Genomic DNA, 14660 nt, shown 5'->3' with positions numbered 1-14660 from the left:
ATGATGTATTCCCTGTCCATGGTTTCTACTGGTAAGGAATCTGTTCTGTATGTCCTTGTCGGTACCCCATTTATTCCCATAGAGGGCTCACATTTCCTTCCTCCCACTCTGAGTCACCTAAGTCCACCCCTTTTGGTGGACGCTTTGGTCTGTCCTCTGTTCTGCCATTAGTATCTTTAGCTGTCCATACGAGCAGAGCTCTGATGTTAAGCACAACACTGAACATGTAACATGTAACTGCAAACATTGAAACAAACAGATCTGACAATACAGACATGAACACACAAAGGGCCCATAAAAACTTTTCATTGAAATAAAAATGTACAGCTTGATCAATGCTGTTGGTACCAATAAAAAACCAAAAAACTTCCAATAAAATAAAATTCTTAATGCGCATATTTAAAAACAAATACCGTATTACATACGCATTCATATACATTTTTATGTACTCATCTTCACAAACCAGCTCATAACCACGCCCTTATACATAAAATATGAATTGCACACACAGCTCTGCTACGTACATACAACTCAGAGCCACACCCATTCACATTCCACTGAATCATGTATCTTTCACCCAATCACACAATCTTTGTTACATTCCAAAATTTGCAGCACAGACAAACACAGCTTTCCGGGAAGCAAATATTCATACCACACCCAGAATTGCTGATGGTCTGTCACTGTAAAACAATGTACATGTTAATCATACAGTCATTTTGTTAAAATTAACAAATCATCTTATATGCCATGTAGTTTTTTTGTTTAGTGTTACACACATCGCCCCCCACCGTACACAACCATGCCTTCTACTTCCTCTTGTCTTGCGTCTCCCATTTCAGGAGTGTTCAAACAGGGGAAGTAAAGCAATACATCAAGACGTTCAGCTGTACCACATGTTCCTCAAACTTTTACTCACATCTGAATAAGGACTTATTGGGTGCAACCTTAGATTGATACGAGTGGACACTTCCAATTAGCATCATCACTGCAGGCACATTTTAAACCATCGGAACATACAATTGGGAAAGATCTAATCCAATACTGGAGCCCTGTCTGGAATATCTTAGAAATAACACAGGTTAGTATCTTCACATTCTGCTCATGCATTTAGCAATTAGCAGCCCCCCTCCCCCCCCCCCTCAACCCCCATATGAAATTCCTGAGCAGAGGAGGGGGGTGAGATGGGAGGGGGCTCTCTCTGAAAACACATCTCAGACAGAACAGGAAGAAATATTTTTTTTTTTTGTGGGACTACAAGTGACATTTTGGAGTTCACTGCAGATGTGGTGGGGGGGGGGGGGGGAGGGATGCCTCATGGCAACTTCTTTGTTCTCTATAGGATTCAAAATCCTCCATCTTGAAATAAGAAATGCTCCTCATTTCATTTCTCTAACTTCAAGTTCTCTGTCACTTCCCTATACACTTTTTCACCATAACTCAGCTTGCACCAGGCTATTATTATCCTTCAACAACTTCTCTCCAACTATCAATACACTTATGCATTAACTGTCCATCTTTTAGTGCTGTAATCTCTAATTTTAGGACTATAAATCGTCACTATTTAAACACACACAGATCATTAGGGCAACAAAACTTAACCAGTTCATTTCTGAACGTTTAACACAAGCCCTTTCTAATTGCAAACACTGAAACACTTTTTTCCTTGCCATGAATTAACTTCCTGACTCTGCTGTGTCTTGTCACTCACCCTAGCCCAATTGTCTACTCATGTGTTAACTAGGAAATAATTTGTGGGACTAGACCGTGCAACAAAGTTTACATGTTGGCAGTGATAGAAACAGAATGATTTCAAAGCGGGATGCGACCGTAAACTTACCACCCGGCCAACATCTCACACAGACAGATAATCTTAATACTTCTAAAATACTTATACTATATATACATAAGAGTTAATTCAAGCTTGTATCCTTCTGTTCCCGGAACAGATTATTCTTAGTGCACTATCTAACGATACGGACTCAAATGAGCCTCTTACAATCAACATTTTATAACGATATGGACTCAATGATATGAGCCGCTTACAATCAACATTTGCGTGTCCCAGACATCGCAGTCCACTGAAATCATAAATAGATGGTTCGACTTACTTGAATGGGATTTTGGTCATTGCTCCCAGGTCCAAGGCGGACAAGAATTGATGTCTTTCACTGTGGACCTGAAGAGTTGACCCTCCCAATCCCGGAAACTGAGCCCCCAAAGCTGTTAGGAAAATTTGCTCTCTTGCCTAACGGTGTGTCCCTGACACATGATTTCAGTGGCCAGCTTGAATTAAGTCTTACCGGTACCGGGAGAATGAACTAGATTGACCAGATGAACACATGTCTATTTCCAATCCATTCTGGTTTATTCACAGCGGGCAAACAGTTTTAATAGAGGGGGTTGAGCTTCCTTTACATCCAATCATATGTTAGCATTAGTATTTGACCAATAGTATGGTCACACATAAGCTCTGCATTAACATAATAGCTGACTCATAGTAACAGCATTTGACCAATCAGGTATATACACATAGGCTAGCATACAGTTGAGGCAGATGGCCTTTTATGGTAGGAAGGCTGTTCAAACTTTCAACATGTGTGGATTTCCTGAAACAGTTTAAGGAAGTGTCTCACATTCCATAGGGGGAAGGGGTATTTTGTAGTACACTAACCAAATGTAATACACGTGGCTAAATGAGACAAAATGGAGTCACATATATCCCATCAGAAGGCTCACACAACAAAGGCAGCTTCTAAGATTAGAAAGTGTGCTAAATTACCTAAATCCTCTTTAAGCAAGTTATGCCTAAAATGTACTGGAAATATTATGGATATTGCTCCTTCCCTGAAAGAAGAATTGAGGAAGGTTATGAAGCAGATACATTCAGCACTTTCCAGTTGCACTTTGAACCCGCTCCTTCTAGTGAGTAAACCATTGCTACCTCTGACTACTCTTCCTCAGATTTCGCTTCTGAGGCTGATACTGCTTATTCAGATGAATTGTCTGGATCTGAATTTAAATTTTTTTTTTTTTATTCTCCTTGGAAGGTACTAAGGAGCTAATTAAGGGAATTGGAACCTCCTATGAGATGAGAGAATTCATAGATCAGTTCAAGATGAAATGTTTAGTGGATTGTAACAGTGTTCCCTGTCCACAAAAATGTACATCCTTTAATTAAAAGGGAATGGAAAGTACTTGACGGGAAACTTTTCATTCCTAGAACCATTAAATGTAGACTTCTGTTTAGTGAGGAAGATGAAATGTTACTAACTCTGTGCCCTAAGATGGATGTATCTTTAACCAAGTTGGTAAATGGTAAAGTTCTACCCTTTGAAGACGTGGGGCCCTTAAAGGATCCCATGAATGAAAAAGGTGGATGCCTGCCTTAAAAGATCTTGGGATTCGGCAGCTGCATTATTTAAACCTAATCTTGCTGCAACCTCTAAGATCTTTGAAAAATTATTGTCGGCAGTTCTGTGCATTGGGGACCACAATGGGTCTGCATCCATGATGTGGGCTGGGCAACGGCGGTGTGCATGAGCCTTTGCTCTTTAACCACCTCGGCCCCTATGGCTTAAACACCCTGAAAGACCAGGCCACTTTTTACACTTCTGACCTACACTACTTTCACCGTTTATTGCTCGGTCATGCAACTTACCACCCAAATGAATTTTACCTCCTTTTCTTCTCACTAATAGAGCTTTCATTTGGTGGTATTTCATTGCTGCTGACTTTTACTTTTTTTGTTAATCGAAATTTAACGATTTTTTTTGCAAAAAAATGACTTCACTTTCAGTTGTAAAATTTTGCAAAAAAAACGACATCCATATATAAATTTTGCTCTAAATTTTTATTGTTATACATGTCTTTGATAAAAAAAAAAATGTTTGGGTAAAAGTTATAGCGTTTACAAACTATGGTACAAAAATGTGAATTTCCGCTTTTTGAAGCAGCTCTGACTTTCTGAGCACCTGTCATGTTTCCTGAGGTTCTACAATGGCCAGACAGTACAAACACCGCACAAATGACCCCATTTCGGAAAGTAGACACCCTAAGGTATTCGCTGATGGGCATAGTGAGTTCATGGAAGTTTTTATTTTTTGTCACAAGTTAGTGGAATATGAGACTTTGTAAGAAGAAGAAAAAAAAAATCATCATTTTCCACTAACTTGTGACAAAAAATAAAAAATTCTAGGAACTTTCCATGCCCCTCACGGAATACCTTGGGGTGTCTTTTTTCCAAAATGGGGTCACTTGTGGGGTAGTTATACTGCCCTGGCATTCTAGGGGCCCAAATGTGTGGTAAGGAGTCTGAAATGAAATTCTGTAAAAAATGGCCAGTGAAATCCGAAAGGTGCTCTTTGGAATGTGGGCCCCTTTGCCCACCTAGGCTGCAAAAAAGTGTCACACATGTGGTATCTCCGTATTCAGGAGAAGTTGGAATGTGTTTTGGGGTGTCATTTTACATATACCCATGCTGGGTGAGCAAAATATCTTGGCAAAAGACAACTTTTCCCTTTTTTTTATACAAAGTTGGCATTTGACCAAGATATTTATCTCACCCAGCATGGGTATATGTAAAATGACACCCCAAAAACACATTCCCCAACTTCTCCTGAATACGGAGATACCACATGTGTGACACTTTTTTGCAGCCTAGGTGGGCAAAGGTGCCCAAATTCCTTTTAGGAGGGCATTTTTAGATATTTGGATACCAGACTTCTTCTCACGCTTTGGGGCCCCTTAAATGCCAGGGCAGTATAAATACCCCACATGTGACCCCATTTTGGAAAGACACCCCAAGGTATTCAATGAGGGGCATGGCGAGTTCATAGAAAAAAAAAAAATTTGGGACAAGTTAGCGGAAATTGATTTTTTTTTTTTTTATTTTTTTTTTTTTTTCTCAGTCTCCTTTTTCCGCTAACTTGGGACAAAAATTTCAATCTTTCATGGACTCAATATGCCCCTCAGCGAATACCTTGGGGTGTCTTCTTTCCAAAATGGTGTTATTTGTGGGGTGTTTGTACTGCCCTGGCATTTGAGGGTCTCCGCAATCATTACATGTATGCCCAGCATTAGGAGTTTCTGCTATTCTCCTTATATTGAGCATACAGGTAATGAGATTATTTTTTTCCGTTCAGCCTCTGGGCTGAAAGAAAAAAATGAACGGCACAGATTTCTTCATTCGCATCGATCAATGTGGATGAAAAAATCTCTGCCAGAAAAAGGAGGGGAAAGGCGTCTGCCAGGACATAGGAGCTCCGCCCAACATCCATACCCACTTAGCTCGTATGCCCTGGCAAACCAGATTTCTCCATTCACATCAATCGATGTGGATGAATAAATCATTGCCGGGATTTTTTTTTATATATACAAAGTGTTTGCCAAAGTATATGAACACCGCCACCTCCTCAGCTCATATGCCTCGGCAAACGTATCTTTTACTGCAGAGGAGAAATCTCGTCTTGCAGCGCCGCATACACCGACTTGCGTGTAATCTGACAGCAGTGCAATGCTTCTGTCCGAATGCACATCAGTGCTGCAGCTAGTCGATCGGTTGGTCCACCTGGAAGGTAAAAAAAACAAAACAAAAAAGAAAAAACCAGGCCGCAACGCAATAAATTTATTAACTTTTGAACAGAACATATAAACTTTTTTTAACTGAACGTTAACCTTTTTACTTACCGGTATTTTTTTTTTTTACCTTTTATAGAACAAACCTCTCCTTCCCCATGGGACAATGTGCAAAGCGCAAATCGCCCAAAGATGTGGCGAAGTACGTTATGCACTTTATCCCAGGTGAAAGGAGAGGTTTGCAGCAGCTGTGAGTAAAAGGGCCCTAATAGCCCTGTGTGCCTGTCCTGTGAGATGCAATCCCTATGCTAAGTGTACCTGTGTGTGGTACTTCTGGAAACACTCTCCATAGCATAGGGCAGGGTGGTCAGGACAGAAATAGCGGGTGTCACGCCTTATTCCACTCCTGCTACAGACACGACATCTTTTTCGGGGTGACGGTTGGGTTGAGGTACCAGGAACGACACTGGGGAAATGTCGCTCGTGTAGACGGCTAACTACACTGGTGGATGGGGCCACGGAACCTCCTGGATAAAGGAGGTTCTCGATGATCTCTTCCTGGAATTTGAGGAAGGATCGTGTTCTCACAGCCTTACTGTAGAGAACAAAACTATTATACAGCGCCAATTGAATTAAATATACAGACACCTTCTTATACCAGCGTCTGGTTCTGTGGGAAACTAAATACGGAGACAACATCTGGTCATTGAAGTCCACCCCTCCCATGAGCGCATTATAGTTGTGGACTGAGGGGCTTTTCAATGACACTGGTTGCTCGCTCAATTTGTATTGTCGTGTCTGCGTGAATGGAGGAGAGCATGTAAACGTCACGCTTGTCTCTCCATTTCACCGCGAGCAGTTCTTCGTTACACAAGGCAGCCCTCTCCCCCCTTGTAAGACGGGTGGTAATGAGCCGTTGGGGGAAGCCCACGCGACTAGTTCGCGCGGTGCCACAGGCGCAAATCCGTTCTAGAAACAAATGCCTAAAGAGGGCCACACTTGTGTAGAAATTGTCCACATAAAGATGGTACCCCTTGCCGAATAAGGGTGACACCAAGTCCCAGACTGTCTTCCCACTGCTCCCCAGGTAGTCAGGGCAACCGACCGGCTCCAGGGTCTGATCTTTTCCCTCATAGATCCGAAATTTGTGGGTATAGCCTGTGGCCCTTTCACAGAGCTTATACAATTTGACCCCATACCAGGCACGCTTGCTTGTGATGTATTGTTTGAAGCCAAGGCACCCGGTAAAATGTATTAGGGACTCGTCTACGCAGATGTTTTGCTCTGGGGTATACAAATCTGCAAATTTCTGGTTGAAATGGTCTATGAGGGGCCGAATTTTGTGGAGCCGGTCAAAAGCTGGGTGGCCTCTGGGACGGGAGGTGGTGTTGTCGCTAAAATGCAGGAAACGGAGGATGGCCTCAAATCGTGCCCTGGACATAGCAGCAGAGAACATGGGCATGTGATGAATCTGGTTCGTGGACCAATATGACCGCAATTCATGCTTTTTAGTTAGACCCATGTTGAGGAGAAGGCCCAAAAAAAATTTGAAGTTCGGAAACTTGGACTGGTTTCCACCGGAAAGGCTGGGCATAAAAGCTTCCCGGGTTGGCGGATATAAATTGTGTGGCATACCGGTTTGTCTCTGCCACGACTAAGTCCAAGAGCTCCGCAGTCAAGAACAGCTCAAAATCCCAGGGCTGAACCGATTTGAGCCGTCTCAACCCGAACTCCAGACTGGGCGGTGAAAGGGGGAACTAATGGTGCGGCTGAAGTTGGTGACTGCCAATCAGGGTTTGCCAGCACCTCAGGGATTCTAGGGGCTCTACTGGCCTGTCTGTGCGGTGGCTGCGACGGGGTAACTACTGCACGTACCAGCTTCAACTGCCCTTCTGGTGCTCGCCACCTCACTATGTTGTACAGCAGTGCTGGTACTAGGTCCAGGCAGGGCTGCGCTGCTGGTGTATGCCTCACCACGTGATCCGGCAGCACCAGCCCCACTCTGCTGCTCTTGAAGTGGATCCTGCACAACCTGTGGTCTAGCGACACGGGGCCTGGTACGCCTGGTGCTATCAGGGACCACCACCTCCTTGTCCGAACTTTGGGTCAGAGAGCCACTGCTTTCTACAGGTTCATATTCTGACCCGCTAGATTCGTCAGATGAGGGTTCCCATTCCTCATCCGACTGGGTCAGAATCCTGTAGGCCTCTTCAGAAGAATACCCCCTGTTTGACATTTTGGACTACTAAATTTAGGGGTATTCCCTGAGACTACCCAAGAAAAAAGCAAGCCTGTCTTACAAAGGGGAGGCTAGCGAAGTACCGGAGGCCGCTGCGGTTGATAAATATCAAAACTGATTTTTTTTTTATCGCCGCAGTGCGTGTAAAATGAATGTGCAGTGATCAAAAAATATTTTTTTTTTGTCACTGCGGTGGGGCGGGCATGGGTGAATGCACGTGTGGGTAACCAATCAGGCCTGATCGGGCAAACACTGCGTTTTGGGTGGAGGGTGAGCTAAGGTGACACTAATACAATTATAGATCTGACCGTGATCAGTTTTGATCACTTACAGATACTATAAAAGTACAAATGCTGATTAGCGATACGCTAATCAGCGAATCAGTGACTGCGGTGGGCTGGGCGCTAACCGATCGCTAACTACCTAACCAAGGGGCCTAAACTAGCCTAAAACCTAACAGCCAATACTAGTGAAAAAAAGTGTCAGTTTACACTGATCACTTTTTGTCTTTCACTAAGTGATTGACAGGGGCGATCAAAGGGTTAATTGGGGTGCAGGGGGTGATCTGGGGCTAAGGTGTAGTGTTGGTGCTACTCACAGTTCAGTCTGCTCCTCTGCTGGATCCAACCGACGAAAAGGACCAGCAGAGGAGCAGACAAGCCATATAACAGATCATATTTACTAATATGATCTGTTATATGGCTTGTGATTGGTTTTTTTGAAAATCGCCAGCCTGCCAGCCAATGATCATTGCTGGCAGGCTGGTGACGAAATTGTTCTTTAACTTTTGCCGGCCCGCGATGCGCGGGCCGGCTTTGAGCGAAGTCTCGCGAGATGACTCGTATATGCGTGACTGTGCGCAGCGCTGCCACCTCCGGAACGCGAATCTGCGTTAGGTGGTCCGGAGGTGGTTAAGGCTACTTGCACATGACAGTGAAAAACAGACATTTAACAGTCATCCCACGTCCATTTTAAGACCAATGGTAGTCTATGGGGTTATTCACATGGCTTTTTATTTTATGGTTAGTGGAAAAACAGACATCAACAAATAGAACATGTTCTAGCTTGTCTGTTTTTTCACTTGCAGGTTGCTCCATACAATTGAATGGGTCTGTCTTTAAGTTTCTCAGACATCAATGAGAAACGTCCGTTAATGTGTCCTTTTTTTTTTTTTTTTTCACTGTCGTGTGCATGTAACATAAGGCAATAGATTTTCTGACACGACTGCAGAATCTGTAAGACTGCTAGATCAACTGCTCACTGTTTCAGTTAACATCTTGGGCCAGTGACTTAACAAATTGTTTAATGTTCCCGTTTTACAGTGAGATATTTGGCCAGGATCTAGAAAAAAAAATCCTTGAAGTCTTCTGATACAAGAAAATGCTTCCCACTGGAGGAGGAAATGGAAATTTCCTTTTTGTAAATGCAGGAAAGGAAACTTCCCTTTTTTTCTCTTTTAAAAGTCCAGAAACAAACAAGAATAGAGGTTTATTGTTCAACCCCAAAAATGCAGAACCCTCTAAACAATGACGCCAAAAGCGAGGTTGGGGAAGGTTAAGGTTTTTTCAGGGAAATTGGGTAACATTACATCAAATCTGTGGATGTTGGAGATCCTAAAAGTAGGCTATGGCATTTCTTTTAATCACCCCCTCCTTTAAATATTTTTGAAATCGCACCAATTAAAGTTGGAAAGACCTTTCAGAACTCTTACATCTAAATGCGATTGTTTGTATACCACAAAACCAAATAGAAACTGGGTACTATTCCAGTGTTCTTGGTGGATCACTTGAGGAGGCTGAACGTCATCATAGTCCATTTAGACAACCTGGTAATAGGGACCTTGGCATCTTTAGAAAGCAATGTATTTCAGACCTTCCAGTTACTGTATCAGCTAGGATAGTTAATAAACTGGGAAAAGTCTAGTCCATGCCCTACCCAACGGGTAAAAGGTTAGTGTCCAAGGTATCTTTCTTGGAACAGTCCTGGTCAGGGAAGCCATGTCTCTACTAGGATCCCTGAATTTCTGTATTCCTTTAGTCAAATGGGCCCAGTTCCATTCTCGGGTGACTCAAAAGTCGTTACTGGAGAGCTGGGACAAGGACCAGAACACCTTGGGAAAACTATTTTTTTTATATATATATAATATATATATATTTTTTTTTTTTTTTCTCCAGCTGGTGAGTCCCTAACCTGGTGGCTCCCTGGAGCTTCAAGGACTTAGTAACTAACTATAGACACAAGTCATTGGGGCTGGGGTGTGCCTTGCCTGCAACTCTGTACAGAGACGGTGTTCAGTTCTGCATGATGGATTTTCCTCAGACCAAAGAACTTCTGCCAGTTTGGGAAGAGCTAAAAGGGTGGTCGGAGCTACCAGGGAAAGATGTACAAATATAATCTGACAACACTCTAGTAGGATACCAGAATCAACAGGGAGGAACGAAGTGTGATCCTAGGCTAAATAAATTATTTTCCTGGGTAGAGAATCACCTGAGATCTTAGTCAGCCATTACATTTAGATGTTTAGATGGTCCTTCAAGTGAACTGACAATCTGAGCAGAGTTTGACTCCAGTCAGGGGAGTAGTCTGCACAGGGAGGTTTTCACTCAGATCTGTCACTCCAAGATGGAAGTTTTGTGAGGAAGCAAACAGATCTAAGGTGTGGTGTGTTTAAACCCCCCCCCCCCCCCCTCCTTCTGAATCCTAATAAGGGAAATGCTGGGGTGGATGCACTTAACCAGAGGTGGAATTTTCCACTCATATGCATTCCCTCTTCCACTAGTTCAAGAGTGCTAAAAAATTTGGCAAGAGGGCTCATGTCTAATAGCCCCCTTATCGCCAAAGAAATCGTGGTATCCTCTTCTAAATTTTTTTTTTTTTTATCCATTCTCAGTCCTTGGGTCCATCCTTGGTGGACAGACCTCCTAAGCCAGGGACCAGTCTGCCATCCCTATGCAAAAACTACACCTTAGCGGCATGGAATCTGAAAGAGTAACATTAAGATCTAAAGGTCTTTCAGATTCTATAACATTATGGTGGCTAATAGGAAGGAATCTACTTCCAAAAATTCTAAAGTTTGGAGGAGGTTCTGCTCCTGGTGTTGAATCTAAATTGTCCCAAGATTTTTCCATTGAGGTGGTATTGGGATTTAAAGTCTTTTGATCTTAGTGCTGAAATGTGAACTTTTGACATTTTGGTCTAGTTATTGATATAAAGATTGCAGACCACCCATGGGTAGTTGGGTTCCTTAAAGGAGCAGATAAGTTGCACTCCACTCTTGGACCCCTTGTACCTCCCTGGGACCCCCAACCTGATGTTGGGACTCTGTCTCCATTTGAACCACTCTGTAATTTCTTAGTTTCTTACTCTTAAGGCTCCATTCACACGTCCGTGGTGTGTTGCTGACCGCAAATTGAAGATCCGCCACACACCCGCACGGCACCCCTATAGAAATGCCTATTCTTGTCCGCAAGTTGCGGACAATAGGACATGTTCTATCTTTTGCGGAGCTGCAGACTCTAATATCGGGGCTGCGCTCCGCAATTGCGGCTGCAGACCGCACACTGTGCTGTCCGCATCCATTCCGTCCCCATAAAGAATGAATGGGTCCGCACCCGTTCCGCAAAATTGCGGAACGGATGCGGACCCATTTTGCGGACGTGTGAATGGAGCCTTAAACTGCTAGTTGCTATTACATGTAGAGTGAGATTCAGGCTCTGAAGATGGTCTGGAAAACACTGAAAAAATGTTCCACAAGATTGTTTTGTTTCGATACATATTTTCTACCAAAAGTAGTAATTTTTCAGACAGGAGGAAATCTGTCCCCTTTCTGCAAACATCCAAAATCTTTAGGGGGAAGAGAAATTTAATTCTCTTGTTGTGAAACGTGTGGTCCTCAAATACCTGGCAACCACTTTGATTTCCTTAAAGGGAATCTGTCACTAGCAATTTACCTAATTTTTTTTTTCATGAATCCATGTTTAACAGAGTACCTTTTTTCCATCGGTCTTGTTTTGATTTTCCGTCTTGTCATTTCTTCAAAAAATCGATTCTTGTGATATGTAAATGACGCTGTAAGGAGCCCAGAGGGGCGTTCTTCTTTCTCCACGGTGCCCAGGAACGCCCCTCTGAAGTGCCGTGCCCGGCTAAATTTGAAATCTAATAACGCCTCCAAGTTCATCTAAATCCCCTCCCAGAGGCGCGGCTAAGTGCTCAACACCCCCCCTCCTCAGCGCCGCGCTCTGCGGCAAACACCCCGATCCTCCTCTCGCCGGCATCCCAAATCCCGCGCAGGCGCAGTGCCAGCGATTGCCTGGGCTATAATAAGATTACTGTCGGCACTGCGCCTGCACGGGATTTGGGATGCCGGCGAGAGGAGGATCGGGGTGTTTGCCGCAGAGCGCGGCGCTGAGGAGGGGGGGTGTTGAGCACTTAGCCGCGCCTCTGGGAGGGGATTTAGATGAACTTGGAGGCGTTATTAGATTTCAAATTTAGCCGGGCACGGCACTTCAGAGGGGCGTTCCTGGGCACCGTGGAGAAAGAAGAACGCCCCTCTGGGCTCCTTACAGCGTCATTTACATATCACAAGAATCGATTTTTTGAAGAAATGACAAGATGGAAAATCAAAGAACAAGACCGATGGGGAAAAAAGGTACTCTGTTAAACATGGATTCATGAAAAAAAAAAAATGGTAAATTGCTAGTGACAGATTCCCTTTAAGGAAATCTAATTATTTGTTTCAGTTTCAAGAGACAAACTAGGGGCACACTGTTAAATTGCCCGACTTGTTAAACAGCAATTTAAGGGCTACAAAAATTTGAATAAAGAACCTAGTTTTTAAGGTGCATTCTACCAGATCAGTCGCAACTTCTTGAGCTGAGAAGGTGGATGCAACTATTGAACAAATCTGTAGCGCACTAGAGTAGATATCAGTGCAGGTTAGGACTTGGCAGGAAAGTACTGCAGGCTATTGTCCCACACTAAAAGTTGTTTTGTTTAAATCTCATGGTATGCCGTTGTGGAGGATGAAATGGAAAAACTGGATAACACTTACCGGTTAATTACAATTTGCCTATGAATTCTAAGTTGTATAGATTTAGAAAATTTATTAGTTTGAGTAATTGGTGATAAGACTCTCTAAGCTCAGTCCAGAAAGACACTGGGGGGAACTGGAGGAGGGTCTAATTTTACTCTTCCTGTCCCTATCTGGTTGAAGGGTCATTTCTCATGGAATGTCATAGGGATTCATGAAAAGGAAAGTGTAATAGTTTTTGTCCCCACACCTCTAAGGAATGCCATTTGTCCATGTACTCTAGGTGGTATTGCAGCTAATAACATTCAAGTCTATGGACAGTGGTATACCTACAATAGAGGCAGACCATGTGACTATGGGGCCCAGAGGGAGGGGGCCCCACACACTTGCTCTTCTCTTCCCTGTGTGAAGACTGAATTTTCATATAGCTGCCACTAGGGGAGCTCAATGCAAAGATTACAGCTTCCTTGGTAGCAGTATTTAATTCCTTTTCACTGAGCTCCCTCTAGTGGTGGCTTCAGGCAGCTAGCTTTGTAACAGAAGAGAAACAGAACATATTTGTATTTTGCTAGTTTTCAGGTGTAAATACATTGACAAATATGGGGGTCAGCATGAGCAGCATATATTTTGAAGCACCTGTTCCACTATTTCCAACACAAGTCAGATAGTGAGGCTAAATGCAACTTTTTTGAGATTTATTTTATATTTTGAAATTTCTTCCACTTTTTTTAAAAAACTAAGTTGTCAAATCTGGGACGTTGCATATGTTCTGCATTGCCTGGTAGTGCTTGACGCATGTACAGTGGGCCCATACTAGGATTTGCCATGTTGGCCTGAACTGCAATACCAGACAAATGCAACAAGATGTAGTGCAGTTGCCCTTTATCTAATGACATGAGGTAGTGGGTATAACTATGCTGACTAGTATTTCTTCTTTAGATGAGCTCTTCCTGCACAGACACTCAACCTTAGCTAGTCCTCCTGGTCCTGTCTGGCTGTTAGATTCTGAGGCCTCCCTGACTTCTGAAGGTAAGATCTTGCCCTGTACTCTGTCCCAACCTTCTAAATAAGAACAAGTGGTAACTTTTTTTCCTTTCGTCTAGATGAGCAAGATGTTATAACGCAAGTGACCATTGGAGTCCTACCTGCCTTTGCCCTGGTTGCTGTGATTGCCTTAGTTGCTGTGTTCATAAACCTCAAATGCAAACCAAAATCTTGAGCTCAAAGCACTTTTTGGAATAAATATAAAAAAGAAAAACTTGTGTCCTCTGCAAATGTGTACGTAAGATCGTGCCCCCTAATGTTTACCCAGCAGGAATAGCTGAGAAGGAGATGCTTAATATCTACACAACCCTGCTACTGTGTAAATTGTACATTTGATTTGTATTTTGGAAAAGTCCTGGTGGTATTTGACTTGGCCTACTGTGTAGGCTAACTAAGATACAGGCCAATAGAGTACACTGTAAAAAGTGTACCTGCTATAAATCTTTGTAGATTGGAGGCTATAAGGACACATGTCCTCCATTTCAATGCATAGTTGGCAGCAGTCTTGAATTTGCTGGGACGGTCACTAAATTTCACAGGTGGTCCATGTAGGTTTAGGAGCATTCCCAGTCCAGGGCTTTCAGGTCCCAAGGTTGCCAACTACAATTTTAGCATGTCAGTCGAACACTGTATATGCTCCGTGTGTACATCTGAGTTTCGCTGCATACAATAAGTGGAGGCTATAACTGGGTAGACCATGAGTTAATGGACTGCAGCTTTTTCACAGTAACTTCTTTAAAGAGGGTTCCATCAATTTCTTAGCAAGTACCC

At 43.2% G+C, this 14660-nt stretch overlaps 1 protein-coding gene across 1 annotated transcript in view; it reads left to right on the top strand.

Annotated features, from left to right (window-relative positions):
- Positions 1-14071, top strand: part of LOC121008187 (zona pellucida sperm-binding protein 2-like) — a 41634-nt gene extending 27563 nt beyond the window's left edge. Inside the window, exons 17-18 of the mRNA XM_040440589.1 lie at positions 13785-13874; positions 13949-14071. Coding sequence (XP_040296523.1) covers positions 13785-13874; positions 13949-14064 — 206 coding nt within the window. The 3' untranslated portion in view covers positions 14065-14071. The remainder of the gene's footprint in view (positions 1-13784; positions 13875-13948) is intronic.
- Positions 14072-14660: the final 589 nt, after the last annotated feature.

Source organism: Bufo bufo, chromosome 7 (assembly GCF_905171765.1).
Source record: "Bufo bufo chromosome 7, aBufBuf1.1, whole genome shotgun sequence".
Classification (NCBI taxonomy): domain Eukaryota; kingdom Metazoa; phylum Chordata; class Amphibia; order Anura; family Bufonidae; genus Bufo; species Bufo bufo.
The sequence above is the reverse complement of the archived record's forward strand: the minus strand, read 5'-3'. Positions and strand labels throughout refer to the sequence as shown.